Genomic DNA, 24,521 nt, shown 5'->3' on the forward strand with positions numbered 1-24,521 from the left:
ATGCTTTAGTATGTAGGCAGTTCTATGGTTTTCGGTCTATAACTGATACAGATGTAGTGAGAAACAGCCACCTGGTTCAGATACAGTATTACTACATAGAAGTAGGAAACTGGTGTTAACATTTGTATTCTTCTGGAACAATAAAGGCTAATGGGTGGTGTCACAAATCTGATGCATGAAAGGAATGTTGAGAAAATACTCTTTCATTTGTTCATCAGTAGGTGGCTCTTAAAAATATTTGATTTTCTGGTCACCAGTTCTCTGATGTGTGAGCAAAATTACCTGCTGCTGCCATGCTAGTGTAGGGACCATGATCACTTTTTGTTTTATTTGTTTACTGAGAAAAATTCTCTGCTTTGGAAAATTCTTAGAACTCTCAGGTCTGGGAATACATTGCAGTACTCTGGGTCCCTACAGACCAAAATAGACCCTGAGTCAGCCATGGGCTAAATCTGTGTATACATTTGGGGATGAATTGGGTCATAACTGAGAAAAGCTGGTATAGCACTGTCTCCCTTTTGGGGGGTTATATTTGGAGAATATCTTCAGAACCTCAATAATTTACATGCTTTTTCTTCATCTAGATGAATTTAAAGGCCACTCGTTGCTGCAGGCTGCACGGGAAGCTGATGTTACACGAATCAAAAAACATCTCTCTCTGGAAATGGTGAATTTCAAGCATCCTCAAACACATGAAACAGCATTGGTAATGTTTCAGATTAAAGTTTTTAAGATGCGATAACCAAAAACATGCTAAACTAATCATAACGTCATACTTCTTTTGATGACACAGAATAACATAATGTCATACTTTTACTAATAGAATTGTTTTAAAGATTTGTTTTTTTTAAATTAGTACCTGAACATGTATAAAGAAAAAATTTCAAACAGTACAGAAAAATAGACAACCTCACCCCTCTAAAAGGCAATAGTATTATTCATTTAAGTATCCTTCCAGAAAAAAAAAACTATTCGTATACTGACATATATTATAGGTAGCCTTTTTACTATCATAGTAGTACCTATCATTTCCTTTTTTGTTATATAAATTGTAAATGCTTGTGATTGAGAATTTTGAACCCACTCAGGGTAATAAAAAAAAAATAATTCTGCCATCCATATAAAAACCACTTGCTTTTCCTTCCAGTATTATAATTTTTTTCAGAATCAGTCTAAGGTCTGTATATATCCCCTCTATACTGTGTGAATAATGTGTCTATATGAGTAGAGGCTGCTTCTCAGATAGAGGTAGTAACACTTCTGTGGAGCTGTAACAAAGTAGATGAGAATTGGGCAGTCTGTGGAAAAGCAGAAAAGAATGGGATCCAGTAGGGATAAAGGGATGGCAGATAGGAAGAGAATGGTGTAATCAGACTGTCTTAGAACTAACGGTTTAAAAGGAACAAAGTCAGTGCTGCTGTATGAATTGCAGAATGTGCTTTGAGTGAGGGAAGAGGACCCTAAGTAAACAAATATGGTTAGGGGCAAATTTAACTCATAGTCCTACTTACCTAGTATCTTGTAGATAATTCATTTTCTTGGTTATTGGTTAATTTCCTTCCTTATGCCATGATGTAAACTATGTGAAGGTCATGTAGGAACCTATCTATAACACATTTTAGGCCTTTTTGCCACTCTAGTTGTAAAAAATATCTAAGCAAAAAAAAGAGTAAAGCTGCAGACTAATAAGAAATGCTAGTGCAAATTATCAAGATGGTGCAGAGAAATCTGAAAAGACTGACAGGAAAATTTTCTGGTCTGAAAAGCTAATACTATATATTATTTTCCCTGTAAGTAGTCTGCTATTAAACAACTTATTTCTGTTACTAACGTTAAAACCTACTAGGAGTTAAGTATTGGTGGATAGTTGTGGTGCAGGGAGGGGCAGTATTTTCCAGGCTTCCAGAAATTACAGGTGCTGCCCCAGGATGGGGCTGAGGAGTAGGAGTGCAGTTTTGAGATGGATGTGATCAAGAATTCTTGGAAATAAACTATTTCTATTTTGTGTGCTACCCTGATAGATAGATGTCCTGGGATGGTAACTCCCGACATACCAAAGGAGCTGTGTTTACCAGTTAGAAATGGTTTTTATTGAGGGCAAAGGAACGATTTTGGTGACAGCAGCAACACAGAATGAATCTGAAGCAGTCATGAAGATCAGATAAGCTTTATAATTAATAGGTTAAAGTAAGAGAACAAATTTCATATGTACTTTGAATTTAGATATATAGAACAACTTAGCTTAACAGTTATCCAGAACTTTTATCCCATGAATTCTCAGGCTTCAATTGAACTTAGTATCTTTACATTGATCTCGTCATTCACACATTCAGACATTTGTTGAACACCTATTGTATAGGAGTATTATCCTGGATATTAGAGATGCAAAGATTTTGGGACATGACCATGAGATACATACTAGGTTTATAACTGGCAAATCCCCACTTCCTGACTCCTTTCCTCTTTGACGTATCATAGATATAGATGCTACAGCCTTCATTGTAGAGCATTTCATCTTCTCCCATTGATTTTGACAAATCCAAGCTAATCCAAGCTCCTTATTCTGTTGAAGCAACTAGTTGAGAAAGAAGTAAATACTAATCTTGGCAGCTATTTGATCCGTGCTGTTACCAAGCAGCCTCCAGAGCTGATGAGTGTCTTTTATTTCTTCATGTAAAGAAACTCCAACCTTTGGGGTGTTTCATTAATTAACCTTTAAAAATAACATAAATACCATGTTATGTGGGAATAGTTTTAAAAGAAGCATTGGTCACAGTAATTTGAATTTTCATCACATCACTATTGACTTTTTCAAAGATGCAGGACAACTGTAAAACTCAACCAGAATATTTAGTAACAGATACCCTCTGGTAAATAGGATTTGCAGGCCCTGCCAGAATTTGGTAACTGTTGTACATTTTATCCAATAGAAAGTCTTTGAGTAGCAAAGTTAGGTCAAAAATAAAACAAAGAAATTAAATAACTTCTTGGTTGTTCTTGATTGGAAACACAAATGTTCTTAAGTAAAAATCAGTCATGTATAGTCCTTGATTAATGCTGCAATTTAAATTATCTAGCATTGTGCTGCCGCATCTCCGTACCCCAAAAGAAAGCAAATATGTGAACTCTTGCTAAGAAAAGGAGCAAACATCAATGAAAAGACTAAAGAGTAAGTATACATTTAGTAATTAAAAATTATTGACCTTTTATTTTTTGGATAATATATTCACTGTCTGGCTGACTTTTTCTTTTTAAGATTCTTGACTCCTCTACACGTGGCATCTGAGAAAGCTCATAATGATGTTGTCGAAGTAGTCGTGAAACATGAAGCAAAGGTATACTTCCTTTTTGGTAATCTTTGGTAATCCAGTGAGTTATTTCCTGTTTAGCAGATGAAATACCTGGCTTCCTAAACTGTATTCTCTCTCACAAGTGCTATTTCTTTCGTCTTAATCTATACTTAAAAATAGACTAGCAGGTACTTTTCTTTATCTGACTTTTTGCTAGGAAACCTAAGGATTTATTCAAAAGTACATGCTTCCTTCTCCATTCCCATTACCCACACCCCACTGGTCAAGTTTACCTTTGAGGTCTTTTTTTAACAATACTCTTGAGAATATCCTCAGCTGGAGACACACTGATTCTGACCCATCATCTCCAGTCTTCTCTCACTCATGTCTTCTGTTCCTTGGTTACCATGATACTCTTGTTATCCCCAGCCACAGTCTTTCTTACTCTCTGTTATTTCTATGACTAAGCCAAAGGACTTGGAACAGAAGGAAGTAAATTATTTAAAAAATTCGACTCCCCATTCATAGCTCCCCATATTGGGAAGTCAGTATTCTTTAGTTGACATTTGTATACAAAGCATTTTATTCTTAGAATACTTATGTTTTCATCAGGCTAGAGATCATCACTTGTTACCCAGGAACTTTAAAAAATACCACTCAGTAAAAGATACACATGACATCCCAGATTGGAAGAGATGACAGTCATCTAATTCAACAGCTCTCACAGTTTTTAGCCACAGAACCTTGCCTTTTCCAAACAGAATCTTGAGTAGAAACTCATTATGTAACAAAGAATGGAGCTGCTCTGAATGAAAGGAAAAGAAAGGAGTAGAGACCCTTTAGCCCTTGGGTGGCCCCAAGGCTCTTCCCTAAATGTGCTTTGCCAGAATAGTTTTCTGATCTGTCCTTCTGTGGGATCCCACTCAAGGAATCACTCAGAATTCTTTCTACAATTTCTTGTTTGTGTTTCCTTTCACTGTTCTAATTTCTCTTTGATTTGGGGGAATTCTTGATAATGTATAATCTCAGTCTTTTCTATTGTAAATTACTGAATAAAATAAAGTTTATTTCTGCTTGACTGCTTGGCATATCTCGTCTGTTCTATAACTTCATAGATTGCTTTTTGCATACATGTGGTGCATTACTAGAAGAATATCTGGATACATACTAAATTTGAGTTGTGAAACTCAACGAAGCAATCTTGATGAGGGTGACAAACTATCCAGGTTTGTTCAGGAACTGTGGGATTTCCAGAAACAGGATTTTCGGTGCTAAAACCAGAGAAATCCCAGGCAAACCAGGACAAGTTTGTCACCCTGATCTTCACACAAAGTGGTACCCAAATAAAGTTGTCAAGTGGGATGTATTTCACATTTCAGTGAGTTTTGTTTTGGGAATAAATAGATTAATTGTCCTGAGCATTTTAAATCAGTTTTCAGTTTCCAAAAGCATGGAGACTAGCTCTCTATAATCTAGTTTGAGATTCATTGAGAAAGTCTTAATATATTCCTGTTCAAATATTCTCCAGTTCTATGAATATGAATTGGATGTGTCTCAAATCACACTAGTGGCCACAGGATTGATTACTGAGGAACTTAATTTCTCACTTATGTTTAAAGAATTACTTCCCTGGTAGGGAGGGTTGCAGGTAGAGATGAGATGGGGGAATTAACATTTTACTATGTTGTTTTATTACATACCCATCAGTTTCTCTCTCTGTCCATAAGTGTATATATACATATTACATATTTCAGAATAATTTGCAATACACTTCTCCCTAAATATTTCCATATAGGCATTATCTAGAGGTTAGTATTTGTTTACAGGTTTTTGGTGGGATTTAAAACTTACGTGCACTGAAATGCACAAATCTTAAATGTACGTTTGCTGAGTTTTGACTAACGCATACACCTGTGTAACCAAAACTTACCAAGATATAAAATGTTATTTCATGGCAGAAGCAGGGCCCCATCCAAGGCAATCTCCACCCATAAGGCAACAACCATTTTGATGATTTCCTATATAGATTAGATTTGCCTGTTCTAGGCCTTCATGTCTATGGAATCATACAATACATACTCAGTGTAAGGCTTTCTTTTCAGTATATTTTGGAGATTGATCCATGTACCAATAGCTTGTTCCTTTTTATTGCTTAGAAGTATTCTGTTGTGTAAATGTATGTAATGTGTTTGTGTATCTATACAGATTATATTTGGATGATTTAAAAAGGTAGAAGATTAAGCCGATAGGAATAAATGTTTTCAATGCTAACTTAGTCTCTGGCTTTGTTACTGTCGTGTATCTTGAGGGTTAGTCTCCGCGTTTCTGGACCTCAGAGATCTTTAAGAACACACGAGTTAAACTTTTTTAGGCAGTGTCTACCTCAAAATGCAGTAAATTTACTAATACTTTAATGTCAAACACAACTGTTATTCAACATTTCCTGCTTTTAACCCAAAAAAAGGTCTTTTCTGGTATCGGCCTTCATGAATTAGTGAATTTATGCTCTAGATTTGAGCAAAAACACTTGTCTTGGCACCAGATAAGAGGCTTCATAAGAGAATAATTAGGATTTTTAAATCAGTAGCAAGTGTTAAATTCGTAATTGGATGGTTTTAAGTTTTGTGTTGCAGGCTAATTTTGGCTTTTTCTGCATTGTTAAGGTTAATGCTCTGGATAATCTTGGTCAGACTTCTCTGCACAGAGCCGCACATTGTGGTCATCTGCAAACCTGCCGCCTACTCCTGAGCTATGGGTGTGATCCTAACATCATATCCCTTCAGGGCTTTACTGCCTTACAGATGGGAAATGAAAACGTGCAGCAACTTCTTCAAGGTATTAAATGCTTTCATGAAATCAACTTTTTAAAATTATCCTTTAGGGGGGCGCCTGGGTGGCGCAGTCGGTTAAGCGTCCGACTTCAGCCAGGTCACGATCTCGCGGTCCGTGAGTTCGAGCCCCGCGTCGGGCTCTGGGCTGACAGCTCAGAGAGCCTGGAGCCTGTTTCCGATTCTGTGTCTCCCTCTCTCTCTGCCCCTCCCCCGTTCATGCTCTGTTTCTCTCTGTCCCAAAAATAAATAAACGTTGAAAAAAAAAAATTTTTTTTTTAAAAATAAATAAAATTATCCTTTAGGGTCACCTGGGTGGCTCAGTCGGTTGAGCGTCCGACTTCGGCTCAGGTCATGATCTCACGGTTCGTGAGTTCGAGCCCTGTGTCAGGCTCTGTGCTTGACAGCTCAGAGCGTGGAGCCTGCTTCGGATTCTGTGTCTCCCTTTCTCTCTGACCGTCCCCCGTTCATGCTCTGTCTCTCTCTGTCTCAAAAATAAATACATGTTAAAAAATAATAATAAAAATAAAATTATCCTTTAAATTTTTTCACATATTACATGGGAGTTGGTAGTAAAAAGAAAATGTAGACTATTTGGCTGTTATTTCATAACTTTTTCTACTCAGTGCTCCAGATGTCATGAAGTCTTAGTTATGATTTTCCAGTAGTGTTTTCTGCCCAGTTTCTGTTAAGTTTTTATCTAGAAAATGTTTAAGAGTAAGCTATAATAGTTGCTATTTCTTTAAAGAAAGGAAAACATAAAAAGGTAGGTGTCTCTTAGTTGATCTATAATGATAAATAATACTCTAAAGACTGGCCCTACCTCTTCGCTGTTTTATTATCTCCTTCATATATGAGGCATGTAGAATTTGTACCAGGTAACCAACTATTTGACTTACTAAAACATTTATTGAATACCTGCATATTCATTACATTTTTAAATATTTAGATCAAATGTCTACATTTTGCCTAGGTTATACGTTTCAGCCTAGAAATCTGGTCCAATAAATTTGAAAGTGACTTTGACATCTCAGGGCTCAAATGAGAAGAAATCTAACAGGTCAAGCCTCTTATATCTTTAACAGTCACTTTTGATGATCCTTATGCCTGTGGTCTTAGAAATCAGCTTTTGAGAAAAACACTGAATAGATGAAGGCAGGTTGGTAAAACCTCCTGGAAACTGCCAAAGCTGAACTAACTACAAGACTCTTTGAAGATTCTCTTTAGTTCCCCGTATATGATATGTTTGTTCTGGTGTCAGGTTTGGGGTTATAACACTGGTTCTATTCACTTGCATAGCGATGGACATTTATAGTCTTGCTAGTTTTGTGCTAAGCGATTTCTTACCTTTCCAGCGAGTTTCTTAAATTATCAAAGTAGAATTTCCAGGTCAAAGGATAACATGTAATTGTTGAATCATCTTCTAGAAAGGTTTTTAAGTACCCTTTTATACTCCTACTGACAGTGTATGACAAGACCTGTTTGTCAGCGCTAGTATGATTCTTAATCTTTTCGTTGGGTGAATGTGAATTTCAGAAGTAATAGATGCTTTTTTTTAATGCAAAATATAGAAATATTGTCAGGGTAGCCTCCCCCATTTCCACCCTGCCCACTAATGGATAAAAAAGAAAAATCTAGTATCGCAGTATTTTAATTTGCATTTCTAAGATACAGGTTGCAGTATTTTTTCCTTTTTTTTAATTTGCCTTCATAATTTTATTTTTTTTTTAATTTTTATTTATTTATTTTTTTTAACGTTTATTTATTTTTGAGACAGAGAGAGACAGAGCATGAACGGGGGAGGGTCAGAGAGAGGGAGACACAGAATCTGAAACAGGCTCCAGGCTGTGAGCTGTCAGCACAGAGCCTGACGCGGGGCTCGAACTCACGGACCGCGAGATCGTGACCTGAGCTGAAGTCGGCCGCCTACCTGACTGAGCCACCCAGGCGCCCCTTGCCTTCATAATTTTAATGTTATGTTATTGCCTGACATATTTTTCCTAATTGATTTGGGTCCTGCCTTGGTGTACTACTCTAAGATGCTTTTTTACTCCAGGTATAAAAATATTCACTTAGATTGTCTTTGAGTATTTTTAAGGTTTAATTTCTTATCCTTCAGTCTTCAATCCATTGGAATTTTTGTTCTAAGATACAAAGTACATGTTTTCTTTCTTTTCTATGAGATTTTAAGTGAGCTATAAAACAAAATTTCAGACCTGAAGATGACTTTAGTTATCTTCTAGTCGATCTTTTCTCTTTTTAGAACTGAAAAAATCTGAGGCCCTTCACCCCAGTTCAGATAGCTAGTTAAGGGCAGAACCGTGGTTAGATCTCTGGCCATTGCTCTCCTAATGTAAAGCTTTTCCACCATCCAGTGGCGTTGGTTGTAGAATATGCCATCTTTCATCTATTTTACATTCCGTTATATTGTTTAAATCAGAGTTTATAGTTGTTATTCACATTTACATACATTTTGCCTATTTATATGTATATAAACATTTTGCCTGTTTATATGTTTAATGTTTCCCAAAATTCTTTTTTTGTCTCGAGAAAGTTTTTAACAGTGTCTTAATGGTTTTCCCCTACTACCTTGGAGATTTATTATGTAATCTACCAAACTGCAAAAAGAACTTTACTTTGAGATAAGATGCCTCCCTTAAAGCTTGGTCCTACCTTCTAAATAAGAGCTAATCACTCTTTCCTTCTCTGTTTTTAGAGGGCATCCCATTAGGCAATTCAGAGGCAGACAGACAATTGCTGGAAGCTGCAAAGGCTGGCGATGTAGAAACTGTAAAAGTAAGATATGATCTTGTGTTTTTGTTAATTTTTGGGTTTTATTTTCACGGTGTTTAATGTATCTGTACTGTTGTAATGAAGAGCCTAGTTATGTATATGTGCCTTGTTTTAAAAGGTAAATAATGAGGGACGCCTGGGTGGCTCAGTCGATTAAGCGTCCAGCTCTTGATTCCAGCTCAGGTCATGATCTCACAGTTCACGAAATTGAGCTGACAGCACAGAGATTCCCACTCTCCATCTCTCTCTGCTCCTCCCCCACTCACAGTCTCTCTCAAATTAAAAAAGACAAAACCCTTTAAAAAAAAAAAAAAGGTAAATAATGATAATCTAGTTCTTCTCTCCAAGTAAGGATCATTGTGCAATGAAAAACTTTAGTTTCACATGCATCTCAGTAAATACCTCACAATCACAAACTTAAGTAAACTGCATGTTTATGGAAGTACATTTTGTTTAAAGCACCTATTCATTTGTCCCTTTAAAAGAATAAGATACCAAATTATTGTCCATTGTTTACATGACGCATAAAACAGGAATGGGAAAAAGAACTAAACAGTGTGTCACTGTGTCTACGTATTTCTTCTGGTTTCATTTCTTTGCCCTTTTCTACCACTGTGTTGTCACTTTTCAGATCCACGGTCTCCTAATAATCTTCAGTTCATCTAACCAGCATCAGTTCGTACGCGGCCCATCTCCTGTGGTTATCCTCTGTTGAATTACCCTTCTTCACATTTTGCTTTACTTTTTACCATAGAGTCATAGGTAGTAGTTGAATGCCTGTACCAGATATTTCTGTTACCTACAGAAATTGTATATCCCAGTAAATAACTCAGAGCCTAACATTCTGAAAGAGCAAGACTATTTTTCAGTTCACCTAATATAGGTTAAAATTAACATGTTTTATGAATTAAATAATTCTTCAGTAATGCAATGGGTGTTATTTTTTCACTGTTGCCCTCAGACTTTTTCAAAAACAGTGCTCGTCCTATTTGAGGGAACAGTGATAGGTAATAAGTTTTATAAACTAAATTTGTTGATGTGTGACAGAAGTAGCCAAATAAAACAATTTCACTGTATTTCTTTTGTGTCCTCAATCCTGAACAGACTCACCACACAAAGATTTCCTGAGAATGAAATATGTTGGTGTCATCTGAACTTGAGCTCTAAGGAAACTTATTCACTGTCCTTTTAAATATAAAAGAGACCTCTGAAAGTTGATTTAAATGTGCATGTAATCTTTTCCTGCTGCTTTATGTGGGTAGATAGTAGTATAATCATCTCCAAGTAACTTTAGATTTTATTTTTTAAATAATTTCATTTTTCAAAGAAAAAAACACCACTATAATGCAGTCTTATTGTTTGGTATGTTTTATATTTACATTCTCATTCATTTAAGTAGGAGGTTAAATAAGATACTGAAAGGATTTGGTTTCTGTTACTGAATACTGCTGACTTATAGAAAAACAAGTCACTTGAGTTAAAAGTAGTGAGCTGGTTCTTTTTTTTTCTGGAAAAGTGATTAAAAAAGTAAAAGCAAGGTGCCTGGGTGATTAGTCAGTTAAGCATCCAGCTCTTGGTTTCAGCTCAGGTCACGATCTCACAGTTCGTGAGTATAAGCCCTGCCCCACACCAGGCTCTGCACTGGTGGCACAGAGCCTACTTGGGATTCTCTCTCTCTCTCCCTCTCTGCCCTTCTGCTCGCACTGGCACTCGCGCGCGCGCTCTCTCTCTCTCTCTCTCTGTCTCAAATAAACACTTAAAAAAAATTAAAGGCGGGGCTCCTGCGTGGCTCAGTCAGTTAAGCATTGACTCTTGATTTTGGCTCAGGTCATGATCTCACAGGTTTGTGGGATCAAGCCCTGAGTCAGGCTCTGCTCTGACAGCATGGAGCCTGTTCGGGATTCTCTGTCTCCCTCTCTCTCTCTCTGCCCCTCCCCTGTGCATGTGCTCTTGCTCACTCATTCTCTCAGAATAAATAAATAAACTTAAAAAAAAAAATTAAAGTCAACTAGTTAAAGGGCTACCAGCTGATTTGAGTGGGGGTGAGGGTGCTGGGTTAATTTTAAACACTTGGGGAGCCTGGGTGATTCAGTCAGTTAAGTGTCCAACTTCAGCTCAGGTCATGATCTCACAGTTTGTGAGTTCAAGCCCCACGTTGGGCTCTGTGCTGACAGCTTGGACCCCGGAGCCTGCTTTGGATTCTGTGTATCCCTCTCTCTGCCCCTCGCCCACTCATGCTCGCTCGCGCATTCTCTCCCTCTCCCTCAAAAATAAACATTAAAAAAATTGTTAATCATTCATTCACTTACATATATTCAAGAGCATAAAGCTATATCCAGTATATATAATAGTGGAGACTAGACTTTGTTTTTGTAAAGATAAAAGGAGTCCAGAGCAAGAAAGAGATAAAGAGAAGAGATGGGGGCAGGAATTGGACTTAGAGAACAAAATAATGCCATTGGATTGAGGAGAGCCCTTCCTTTCTCATTCTCTGGGAATAAGCATTAGGCCATCTTCACTTAATCTCTGCTTTTAAAATCACCTGATGGTAATTTATTTCCACAGCCTTCCTAGTCCTTATCTGTCCATAGACAGGGGACTTGGTGTGAATCACTGGGACAGTGACATGTGCATATTACCCAATGAACATTCAATTATGTGTTCAGTTGTGTTTGTTTAAATACATCAGGCTAGATATTTCTTCCTAGGTGTTAGAAAACTTGTCTCAGAGTATACAAAACTAAACCGAGAGGTAGGGAGTAAAGTGGCTGGTGATAACTACCCAAACTAGCAGCACATGGCACATGTATTAAAAATATTCATTTTTCACAGCCATGAAATACTGTCTCAAATGCAACACTGAATCTGTAGATCTGTCAACCTCATGCTTGAAAGTGTAAAAAAGCTTTATCAGTCCTCTGATTAAACTCCCTGAAGTTAAACCCATGGATAGCTACCTACTTTGGTTTATTAGGCTTAAGTTATCCCTGCTTTTAAGGTAGGATAGTAAAAAAGTAAGAGTTTTTACTAATATTGATATTCTTTGGACTTTTTTTAAGCACCACAATTTAGTATGTTTCTTTTTTCCCCCAAACATTTGTACTTTTCATACAAGCATGAATAAAAATGTTATTCTTACAGCTTTTCTCATTTAGGCTTCCTCATCTAAAGCAAAGAACGCAAAAAAATTATTTGACTCTTTTCTTAATTTTCCCGAGGATTATAAGTGTAGTTCCTTGACTACAAGCATCACCTGGAAACTTGTTAGAAATGCAGGTTCTCAGGCCTCACCCAGACACACTGAATTAGAAAATCTGGAGATAGGATCCAGTACGCATGAAAATTTGAGAACCCCTGTCTAGAGCAGTACTTCTAGAACTTGTAGCACTTCAGACTGTAGTGTGCTTACAGATCATCTCGGGATTTTGTTAAAATGCAGGCTCTGGCTCCATAGATGAGGGTCTGAGAGTCTGCATTTGTAACAAACCCCAGGAGATGCCAATACTTCTGTGACCCGGTCTACCTCTACGTATATTTGCCATGAACGATTGCTGATAATTGGTACTTTAGATTACCTTTGTGTAAATAGTAGTAGTGATAATGATAAAATTTACCCACTAGCTTTAGCCTCATCTTTAGGCATAGATGAGAGGACCAGAGGGATGGATTCCCTATAAATGACAAGGTAAAATAAGAATATAATTCCCTGTAAATGACAAGGTAAAATAATGGGGCGTATGGGTGGCTCAGTCAGTTGGGTGTCCAACTCTTAATATCTCAGGCTATGATCCCAGGGTTGTGAGATTGAGCCCTGTGTGGGGCTCTGCGCTGACAGTGCAGAGCTTGGGATTCTCTCTCTGCCTTTCTAACTGCCCCTCCCCAGCTCTCTCTCAAAATAAGTAAGTAAATTTAAAAAAAGAAAATAAGTAGTTTCTGAGAATACTGATTTAATGAGACAAGAAAATAAATCAGACATTTGAAATTTCTACTAAACTAATGAAAACAAGAAGTCAGGATAGTCAGCATCATGTGTGTACTGTGTTCCATCCTACAGAAATTGTGCACTGTTCAGAGTGTCAACTGCAGAGACATTGAAGGGCGTCAGTCTACACCACTCCATTTTGCAGCTGGCTACAATAGGGTGTCTGTGGTGGAGTATCTGCTGCAACACGGAGCTGATGTGCATGCTAAAGATAAAGGGCAAGTACCAAGAATTGCTGTGGCCTCTTTTCCTTTATCTGACCTTTCTAGGAAAGTGTGAAAAAAATTTTTTTTGAAAATCTTTTTCGGATAGTTGGGTTGGTAGCGCTTTTATTTTCAGAGAAGTCTGTTACCTAACACTGGCTTAAATGTAGCTTCTTAATTTCAGTTAAGATTTTACGAGGAATCTGGGGCGCCTGGGTGGTTCAGTCGGTTGAGCGTCTGTCTCTTGATTTGGGCTCGGGTCATGGTCCTAGGATTCTGGCATCAAGCCCCATGTCCAGATTCTCTCTCCCTCTGCCCCTCCCCTGCTCGCACACTCTCCTCTCTCTCTAAAAATAAGTAAGTAAATAGATTTTATAATGGTTAGCATTTATATAAAGCCTTATTTGTATAATGCTTTGTAATCTTATAATGACTAAGGAGATGAGTGTGTTTGATTTTTAATATAGTGAATTTTTCAGTATGCATTGAGGATATTTGAATTCTTCCTGTGTATTTTTCTTCAGAAGTATACAGTTCTCAATTCTAGATAGTCTACAGGTGTTTGTTATATTCTCTGCAATTTAAAAAATTTTTTAAATTTCCTCCCAGACCCTCCAAAAATAATTCCATTTCTGTTTTCAAAATATTTAGGTTCTATAAAATAATAATAAGCAGTGTAATCTCTTATGCAGTTCAAGAAATATGTCAGGGGTGCCTGGGTGACTCAATCAGTTGAGCGTCTGACTTCAGCTCAGGTCATGATCTCACGGTCTGTGAGTTCGAGCCCCGCGTTGGGCTCTGTGCTGACAGCTCAGAGCCTGGAGCCTGCTTTGGATTCTGTGTCTCCTCTCTCTCTGCTCCTCCCCCACTCATGCGCGCGCGCACGCTCTCTCTCTCTCTCAAAAAAAAAAAAGTTAAAAAAATTTTAAAAATAATAAAAAGAAATACATCAGTTATATGTAATTCTAAGTTAAATCTGTCTTTGTGGGGGCGCCTGGGTGGTGCCATTGGTTGAGTGTCCGACTTCGGCTCAGGTCACTATCTCAACGTTCGTGGGCTTGAGCCCCGCATAGGCTTTGTGCCAACAGCAAGGAGCCTGCTTCAGATTCTCTGTCCCTCCCCTGCTTGTGCGCTCTCTCTCTCTCTCTCTCAAAATAAATAAATATCGAAAGATAAATAAATAGGAGTGCCTGAGTGGCTCAGTCAGTTGAGCGTCTGCTTTTAGCTCACGTCACGATTTCGTGGTTCACAAGTTCGAACCCTGTGTCAGGCTCTGTGCTGACGGCTCTGTGCTGACAGCTCGGAGCCCAGAGCCTGCTTTGGATTCTGTGTCTCCCTCTGTCTCTGCTCCTCCCCTGCTTGTGCATGCGCTCGCTTTCCCTCTCGCTCACTCTCTCAAAAATAAGCATTTAAGGCAAACCATAAGAGACTCTTCAAAACAGAATAAACTGAGGGTTGATGGGGGGTGGAAGGGAGGGGAAAGTGGGCGATGGGCATTGAGGAGGGCACCTGTTGGGATGAGCACTGGGTGTTGTATGGAAACCAACTTGACAATAAACTTCATATTAAAATAAGTAAGCTTTTTAAAAGATTTTTTTAATAAAAATTAAATATATATATATATCTTTGTGTTGCATTCCTTATGTAATTTTTCATTTCAGAGGCCTTGTACCTTTGCACAATGCATGTTCTTATGGACATTATGAAGTTGCAGAACTTCTTGTTAAGCATGGAGCAGTAGTTAATGTAGCTGATTTATGGAAATTTACACCTTTACATGAAGCTGCAGCAAAAGGAAAGTATGAAATTTGCAAACTCCTACTCCAGGTATATTTACTTACTATGGACTGGGTTTATTACATAGAATATGTTTATATTTCTAATAACTTTTAATATAAACTTGTAAAGGAGTATGAAACAGCTAATTCTCTACCTCAATTTCAGAATAAATGTCATGAACACTTGTATATCTTAATCTGCTAGGATGTTTACTACACACAGGTTTATTATATAAAGTCAGCTATCTTCATGTAACAGTTCTCTGATGATTATCTTAATTTTTCCTATATAGTACTTTAGCCTCAAGACATTTGATGGATTGTGTAATTTATAAGCCAGATTTATTTGGCACTAATAAAAGTGATAGTACTGGTTTAATACAGGTACCAGTGTAGATATTTTACACTAAAAACAAAAGTTAGAGCACTTGGCTGGCTCAGTCAGTAGAGCATATGACTAAATTAAATCTATACTTTATGTCAGTGTTCGTGAAAATTAAAAATAGCATACATGAAAGTCAGTTGTTAATGAAATACTACCTTATTTTGAACGTAATATAAAATTTTTATTAAATTGCATTATAGGGGTCCCTGGGTGGCTCAGTTGGTAGAGCATGCGACTCTTGATCCCAGGGTTGTGAGTTCAAGCCCCAAGTTGGATGTGGAGCCTACTTAAAAAATAAAATAATAATAGTAATAATTTAATTGCATTGTTAAAGCCCAATAATATTTAATTGCCTCTGTATTCTTTTTATTATAATTTTCTGTGTACTAAATCAAATATAACAACCACGTTCATCTTTAAGGTAGAGTCTCTCCATATAAAATAGGATAGGTTTTTTTTGGTATAGTTACATTGACTATTTTCTTCTTGACTAAGGGCAAACTTAAGCTAGTACCCCTTTGTCTATTTTTCACATGCCCAGCATGGTGCGGACCCTACAAAGAAAAACAGGGATGGAAATACTCCTTTGGATCTTGTTAAAGATGGAGATACAGACATCCAAGATCTGCTTCGGGGAGACGCAGCTTTGTTAGATGCTGCCAAGAAGGGTTGTTTAGCCAGAGTAAAGAAGTTGTCTTCTCCTGATAACGTAAATTGCCGTGATACCCAAGGCCGACATTCAACACCTTTACATTTAGCAGGTAAGTGAATGAAGTTGCATACCTTTAAGCTGGTGACATCTAAGATTCATTTTATCGGAGTAAAATATTTCCTGCAAGTAAATTTAAAAGATGCAACTCAGATGTCGTCTTTTACCACCGTTATACCTGAGTATATTTGTACAGGGCAACTGTATTTCATGTTCACTTTAGTGCTAGTGTGTTTCATTCGGTAAGAACAATTGAAAGAGGCTCTGCCGGTCACTATAATTTTTAAATCCTCTTTGGTGATTGAGTTTTGGCCATATAAACTTGAAAAATTAGCCTGCTTGAGCTAGCTTTCCTCCTCGTGCTAAAGCTCTGCACCCTTGGGGTAGATACTAAGCACAAGCAGAAAAAAATCTTAAGACTAAAAAGTTACGTAAGCCTATTGCCAAAGTAATTTGTTGTATTTGTTAGTCCTGCCATAGGAAGGTACTGGAGGCTTCAACAACAAACTTTTTCTCACAGTCTGGAGATCAAGGTGTTGGCAGGATTAGTCTCTCCTTGGGCTGCAGATGGCCACCTTCTTACTGTGTCGTCACATGGCCTTTTCTCTATTGTGTGCACATGCCTGGTGTCTCTCACAGTATGTCCTAATCTCCTCTTACAAGGACACCAGCCAGGTTGGATTAGGACCTTCCCTACCAGCCTCATTTTAACATAACTACCTCTTTCAAGACCTCATCTCCAAATACAGTCCCATTCTAAGGTACTGATGGTTAGAGCTCCAACATAGGAATTTGGGAGACAGTTGAGCACATAACATTTTTACAAGTTTTCACTCATGAAATTGGCACAGTGCAATTGCTTTTTAGTGCAGGTGTACAGCCTGGTTTCTTTAGCTGCGTGGAAGATGCTAGGGAACGGGCCGTTAAAATCCCTGAACTTAAAGCTGTTGCTTCATTGGTGTCACATTAAAGGCATAATTTGACTCATACAAGTTTATTTAAATATACAGAGTTTAGAAAGAAAAATAAATCAGAGAAAAAAGTAATGCAGGTGTTTCTGCCACTTTGTGTAAAATGGGAGATGGATGTCTACTCTTATTTTTTTTTCCTCTCTCTCAGTTTATGTTAGTCTCATAGTGTGAATAACTGAGTGTGCTCTTAGTATTTAAAAGACAATTTGGGGGATGCCTGGGTGGCTCCGACTGGGTTAAGCATCCAGCTTACGGCTCCGGTCATGATCTCGTGGTTCATGAGTTTGAGCCCCACGTTGGGCTCTGTGCTGACAACCTGGAGCTTGCTTCAGATTCTGTGATTCCCTCTCTCTGTGCTCTTTCCCCGCTCATGTTCTGTCTTTCTCTGTCTCTCGAAAAATAAACGTTAAAAAAAATTTTTTTAAGACAATTTTGGTGATATGTGATTTTTACCTTTAAACTTTCACCACCTGTAAGTTGGGACCCCACTGTCCAAGGAAAAGAATTACTCTATGTCTTTAGAGAATTTTGGTAGTGATAACCACAAGTGCTAACATGATGACAGAAAGCTTTTATACTTCCACTGGTAATCAGGAGTTTTTCATCCATACAAGACAGGATGTGATGTGACATCCGATTTGAATTATGCTGTGTGTATTTATTTATATTAGCTCTTCTGTATCTTTATGGTAGCTTATCTAGAACATTTAACAATAACTATTTAAATCTGTGTTGTCTTTGTAAGTGGTAAATAAGTTGTATATGCAAAACATTTCTGCCTCCTTGTGCAGTTTTATAACTTGAGACCTGAAAGAACTTTTGGATTCATTGTAATACTTAGTTTATGGTAGTTCTGTGGTTTTGTTTCTCCCTTCTTGATCTTAAATGTTTTGGCTTTAAATCCTTTAGCAAAAGAATAAAAGCTACAAAAAAATAAATGTGAATAAGATATTTTGAACTATTTTAAAGTTTCAAGTGATACCTGGTTTTATGTTGGCAAAGTTCCCAATTTGCTTTCAATCTATGATTGTGTGTCAAATAAGATATACTTTACCATAAGACTATGTACTCAGATAACTAACAGTTCCCAGTATGACAGCTAAGAAGTTATGGTATATTTAGAAAATACTAAGTTTCACTTCATGGCTTTAGCAACATTAGGTTCTACTATCAGACGCACACAGGTGTATATCCCTAAGATCTCACTCTACAAAAAGCATGTCTTTGCAGCCTTCCGGGAAAATGGAGTCTTGAGACCCATGCTGGTGTGCTGTCTCCTATTCTGCTGGCCACTTGTGTTTCTAACTTGGCTTTTATATGCTTAAATGCCTTTTATTTGTAGCCCTTGAGACCATGTACCTGAGTACAGGAAGTTGTATATAACAACCATAAAGGCAGGGACTTAGGTAGAAGGTTTTAAAAGGAAAGATATTAGCAAATCAGTCAGTATAACTTTTGAGAGGCTGTGGAATGCATATCACTGAAAGCTTCCAACTTGAGACCAGTGGGCAGTTTTTTTCATAAGATAAAGTTTTAATATATTCTAGTGGAGAATTTTAGATTTCTGTAAACTTGCTTTATTTTTCAAAGCATGTCTATGCTTTTTATATAGATATATACAGACACGTAGATTTAATTTTTTATATTAACAAGTGGAAGTAATTTTAATTCTTTTCTAAATTAGCTGGTTATAATAATTTAGAAGTTGCAGAGTATTTGTTGCAACATGGAGCCGATGTGAATGCCCAAGACAAAGGAGGACTTATTCCTTTACATAATGCAGCATCTTATGGGGTAAGTTCTTTTATATTACCTTTAAAAAATCTCTAAAATTTTCAGGGCGCGTGAATGGCTCAGTCAGTTAGGCGACTGACTTCGGCTCAGATCATGATCTCACAGTTCATGGATTCAAGCCCAAGTTGGGCTCTGTGCTGACAGCTCAGAGCCTGGAGCCTGCTTTGGATTCTCTCTCTCTTTCCCTCTCTCTTTCCCCCCCCCTCTCTCTCTCTCTCTCTCTCTGCCCCTCCCCCACTCACACTCTGTCTCTCAAAAATAAATGTTAAAAAAAATTTTTTTTAATCTCTAAAATTTTCAAAGTGGAAATCAATATTGCAGTTCTCAAAGGGCATTTAGTTTGACTTTTTCGTTTTATAAAGGAATAAATATGAGGGCTAAAGAGATTAAATAATGTCCAGGTTTCAATTCTGAATCTGTTGTAAGCTTGCTCTGTGACATGCAGCACATTTGTCATTCATTTTATTATCTTCCTTAGCACCTCTTATTTTCAGTGAGATGTTAATGATTTTGTTTATTTGTTGGTACCAGGAAAACCACTGGGACTCCTAAGAGTCCATAGAGATTCAGGTGCATTGTTCCTGAGTTTATAACAGCCCTAAATATTACAATTAGTATTGACCATTTTCAGTAGGTGTAGTTTGAATAATTGGGGAAGGTTGCTGGTTTCTAAACTGATGTTCAGCAGTTACAACACTTGGATAAATGAGAAGTTGTTTAAGTCGCATTCATTTATTTAGTTCCTGTCCTGTGTAGAATTCTTAAATGTTTTCTGATTTCTCAAGTTATTAAAATGTCTACTGTAATTTTTAATCAGCTACCCATAAATTATGATGTTGGGGAGAAACACGATTTTTTTTTTCATTTCCAGAGTAGGTTTGAAAATATGGAAAAATAAGTATGTAGCTAGTTTCTTCTTAGGAACTAAAATGTGATAACATTTCAGACTGTAACAGGAGTATTTTCTTTTACAGCATGTAGATGTAGCAGCTTTACTAATAAAGTATAATGCGTGTGTCAATGCTACGGACAAGTGGGCTTTCACACCTTTGCATGAAGCAGCCCAAAAGGGACGAACACAGCTTTGTGCTTTGTTGTTGGCCCACGGAGCCGACCCTACTCTTAAAAATCAGGAAGGACAAACGCCTTTAGATTTAGTTTCAGTAAGTGATGGACTCTTTGAAAAATCTCAGTGCTTTTCTTAACTTTTTAATGTTTGCTTGGTACATATAAAATATCTTTATGGTGAATGTGGCAAAATCTTTTTTTAGCTCAGTTTAAATATAGGATTTCTTTGGTGTTAAAATGTAATATGTAAATAATAGGACTATCAATGAACTATTGTATCCTGAGTGCTTTTGGAAATAGGAAAAAGAAGTATGAGGTATAGCTGCTTACGTTAATGTGGAAATAAAATTTCCAAATACAGGCCCTCAGTGAAGGCTGTTAAGGGGCATACTGTGCAAGGTCACATAGGACACTGGTCTTGATGAATTTCCCCTCATTGCCCTCAGGGTGCTGCAGCCACAAAGCCTGCTTCTTGTCAGGATTCCAGTTCCTCCCACACTGCCTGTTCCCAGAGTTCCGGTTCCGTGCTTACCTCCCCAAAAGCGTTCATAAAACAAGCTTGTTCCTTAAGTTTTTGGGGTTGTGGTTCCCCCCACCCCCCCAGGGGAACTCATGTAGGAGTCTCTGTTGTAGCCTCCACTTCCTGTTTGGCCAGTGTGACACAGGCTCCTCTCTCACCTCTACCACTGAGGAAATTGGCCAGGGCACTGGAGGGAAAGAGAGAAGAAATTCTTGTTGAGATACAAAGGAAAAGCAGTTCCTTAGATTGCTTTCTACTGAGAGAGATTTCACTGTCACAAGTTACACTGAGAAGCTGATTCAGTTCAGCTTCATTGGGGGTTAAGTAGATTTTTCTCAGCAGGCTGACAGCCCAATCATATTTGCAACATTTCTTCAGGGAAGTGTCTTTCCAATCCCAAACTACCTTGGGAACGCACTTTTCTAATTCATTCCACCCATCTGTTAGTCCACCAGACATAATTGACATGAAACAAAGTGCTCTAGAGAACAGGTGTGGGCTTTAGAGCCTAACAGACTTGCCTTAGAATTCTGGCTACCACTTGTAGTTGTACCGTCTTTCACCTTGCCTAATCTCTAAGCCTCAGTCATGTCATCTATAATGGGGGTGAAATGTCTGGTTAAGGGGTGCCTGGCCAGCTCAGTCAGAAGAGCATGCAGCTCTTAATCTGAAGGTTGTGAGTTCGAGCCCCACATTGGGTGTAGCGATTACTTAAAAATAAAATTTTTAAAAAGAGAGACAGAGAGAGAGAGAGAGAGAGTGAGAGAGAGAGAGAGAGTGTGTGTGTGTGTGTGTGTGTGTGTGTGTGTGTGTCTGGTTAATACGAGAATTAAGGTAATGTACTTCAAGTCCCAGGCATGATTGCAGATACATAAAAAGCACCCCATAGATGATGCTAATATTATTTTAAAATGTGGGTGCCGTGGAAGTCCTCAGACTTGGGAAGAAAAAAGATAAGGATTAAAATAGGCAATATAAATGGGACTAACCATGAAAACAAGTACTGATTTACTTCTTGCTATTAGTGTCTTGAGCATTGTGAAAAAAAATAATATGTCACTAATTAAGCAAATTAAAACTAGTGAATTTGAGGATTTTTTCCCGTACTAGTAGATTTGATTAAAATGGTTATCTTTGTTTTCTCCCCCCCAAAAATAACTCAATTTTAAGGATGTATCACTGAATATTTTCCAGGAAATATAAACACACCATGTAGATTCAAGTTCCATGTAGATTGAATAAGAGTAAAACCTTGGTTTGGGAGCATAATTCGTTCCAGAAACATGCTTATAATCCAGAGCACTTGTATATTAAAGCGGATTTCAAGAACCGTTGGCTCTGTTTTGATCATGTGATGTTCAGCGTCACGTACTGCTCATCTTGAGGAACGCTCGCAGAACAAGTTACTCGCAATCCAGGGTTTTACTGCTTCTTTCAGAGTAATTGCGATAGTGTTAAAAAATTCTTACCTTTTAAAATTGCTATTACTATAGGGGCGCCTGGGTGGTTCAGTTGGTTAAGTGTGTGACTTTGGCTCAGGTCACGATCTCATGGTTCATGGGTTCTAAGAGCCCCACGTCGGGCTCTGCTGACAGCTCAGATTCTATGTCTCCCTCTCTCTCTGCCCCTCCCCTGTTCACACTCTGTCTCTGTCTCAAAAATAAATAAACGTTAAAAAAAATTAAAATTGCTGTTACTATAATTCATTTCAGTGCTTTGCAGAAAATCATAGTATGAAAGTTAGGGTTTTTTATGCTTAGCCACATTTAACAGGTTTGTTCTTATTCTCTGTGTCTTGGAAGAGATGTTCTGAATTATGTTTTATATTTAATAACAGCTTAGCTGGATGTCACTTATTTGCTTTACTTTTTAAAATAATCCTTTTTATGTTATATGCAGTTCTAGTGCAAATCTGAGTTTTTGTCATATTTTTTAATGTATTCTGTTGGGTACAGGAGAATTTTAAAACTTGCTTATCACAGATTTTAATCTCTCTCTGACACACACACTAGGCAGATGATGTTAGCGCTCTCCTGACAGCAGCCATGCCCCCTTCTGCTCTGCCTTCATGTTATAAACCTCAAGTGCTCAATGGTGTGAGAAGCCCAGGAGCTACCGGAGATGCTCTGTCTTCAGGTCCATCCAGCCCATCAAGTCTTTCTGCAGCCAGCAGTCTTGACAACTTATCTGGGAGTTTTTCTGAACTGTCTTCAGTAGTTAGTTCAAGTGGAACAGAGGGTGCCTCTAGCTTGGAGAAAAAGGAGGGTGAGAATAACTTTCTAACTTGTATTGTAGCCGCCTAGTTGTCATTTAGAATGCAAACAAGTTATGTTTTAAATACAACTGTTAGTATCAGATTAATTAGCATAGCCTTAACATTTTAGTCTTTCATTGTTTTCTTTACATTATGCTTTCGAAAGGTTTAGATGGCTTGTGCTTGAGTAGTTATGCCTTTACCTAGTCCAGTATATTATTAGAGTTAGGAAATATCTTTACTCCATATCAGAATACCCAGTTGTGAAGATCTTTTTTTTTTAAAGGAAAGAAAAAGACAGCATACTTGCGGTCTCTATAAAGCTGTTCTCTTTACCTTTTACCTGTCAAAATTCATCTCACCTTATGTAACATTGTGGAACTTGTTTTCATAAAGTTTTTTGTGAAGTAGCTTATATCCTCAAAGATAAGGAAACTTTTTGAGTGGAAATATAATTGACACACTAGTTTCAGTATGGGCACTTATTTTAAAGATAGTTAAAAATAAATTTTTTTAAATGAAACTTTTTTTTAACCTGAAAGTGCCCCATTGGCTGTTTCTTCTATGATGTTGAGATTTTGTAGCTTTCTCTTTTTGCAATTTTTGATGCAATGTTTTGCTTCGTCTTTGCATTCTTGATGTGTATAGTAATACCACATAACCTTGTTGCTAAAATGTTGATATACCTTATTCTGTTTGTTTGTTCTGGATTTTTTATTTTCCAGTTCCAGCAGTAGATTTTAGCATAACTCAATTTGTAAGGAATCTTGGGCTTGAGCACCTGATGGATATATTTGAGAGAGAACAGGTGAGTAAATGAATTGATTTGCTTGGTTTGGTGTTCTGTGAGACCTCAAGAAAAAATTAGGACATCCTTGAAGTGCCTTAAACCATTCAGCTGTTTGTGGGGAGAGGAGAATGTTTTTTTAAGGGACTGGAAATCAGTTAACTCTTCTAATTGGGCTTGATCTTGGAATTTCTGCTTAGTTTATTAGCACATAAAAATGGACTCTTATGAAATAAGAAGTACTTTGAAACAAATGAAAATACACATTCTTTTAAGTGCACATGGGACATGCGCCAGAATAGGTCACATATTAAGTCACAACATCAGGCCTCAACAAATGCAAAAAGATTGAAATCATACCATGCGTATTTTCTGACCACAGCGCTTTGAAACCAGGTCAACCATAAGAAAATTTTTGGAAAGACCATAAATACATGGAGTTTAGACAACATGTATTAAACAATGAATGGGTCAACCAGGAAATCAAAGAAGAAATTTAAAAATATATGGAAAAATGGACTGTGGTGTAGTAATAGTAAAATAGCTTTCCCAGCTGGAAAGCTTAGCTTATTTAGCCCTTAAAATAAGTTATCCTTGAGCTTGGTTTGTTTAGTTCAGTTGTGTCACTCATTGCCTGCTCTGAGTCTGACACTTTGCTAGCCACTATGGGAAGGTATATAGATATGCTAAGTATGTATCTGGGCTTTTCCAGAGTAGTCCCAATTTATGCCATCAGAATACTGGTGTTTTTTCTTTTTTTTGGTTCAGAAAATATAGTTAGTATAGACTTGTACTCCTAAGGAACTTTTGATCTACTTGTGGAGCTCTAACAACATATGAAGAAATAAGTTTTGGGCATAGATTTTAGAAATTCAAAGGGAAAAAAAAGGTTATTGCAAGCTGGACTACTCAGGAAAAGTTTCATGGGAGACGTATAAATAAAACAGGATCTTTAGAATGTCTTCAGTTTCACAAAGTGGAAATAAAATATTAGAGGGTAAAGAAATAGTTTGAACCCTGAGGCACAAGTACCAGTTAGCATAGTCTGGAGGAACCAGTGAAGGCCTTGTATAAATGGGTGGGTTGTGGAGTGATAGTGGAAAAGACAAAATAGAATACCTGAATGTGATTAACTTGAAAGTACATTTTTGTTTCGCAG

The 24,521-nt window shown here is 37.5% G+C and overlaps 1 protein-coding gene across 1 annotated transcript in view; it reads left to right on the top strand.

The window, feature by feature from the left end:
* The window catches only part of TNKS2 (tankyrase 2), a 67,778-nt gene that overhangs the window by 27,563 nt on the left and 15,694 nt on the right, over positions 1 to 24,521 (top strand). Inside the window, exons 9-20 of the mRNA XM_047073164.1 lie at positions 585 to 706; positions 3,078 to 3,169; positions 3,257 to 3,335; positions 5,954 to 6,125; positions 8,835 to 8,914; positions 12,966 to 13,111; positions 14,758 to 14,923; positions 15,801 to 16,020; positions 18,624 to 18,733; positions 19,708 to 19,896; positions 22,334 to 22,586; positions 23,301 to 23,383. Coding sequence (XP_046929120.1) covers positions 585 to 706; positions 3,078 to 3,169; positions 3,257 to 3,335; positions 5,954 to 6,125; positions 8,835 to 8,914; positions 12,966 to 13,111; positions 14,758 to 14,923; positions 15,801 to 16,020; positions 18,624 to 18,733; positions 19,708 to 19,896; positions 22,334 to 22,586; positions 23,301 to 23,383 — 1,712 coding nt within the window. The remainder of the gene's footprint in view (positions 1 to 584; positions 707 to 3,077; positions 3,170 to 3,256; positions 3,336 to 5,953; positions 6,126 to 8,834; positions 8,915 to 12,965; positions 13,112 to 14,757; positions 14,924 to 15,800; positions 16,021 to 18,623; positions 18,734 to 19,707; positions 19,897 to 22,333; positions 22,587 to 23,300; positions 23,384 to 24,521) is intronic.

Source organism: Lynx rufus, unplaced genomic scaffold (genome assembly GCF_022079265.1).
Source record: "Lynx rufus isolate CCGP_SWC_20201006 ecotype Redwood Valley unplaced genomic scaffold, mLynRuf1.p SCAF_11, whole genome shotgun sequence".
In the NCBI taxonomy this organism is placed as follows: domain Eukaryota; kingdom Metazoa; phylum Chordata; class Mammalia; order Carnivora; family Felidae; genus Lynx; species Lynx rufus.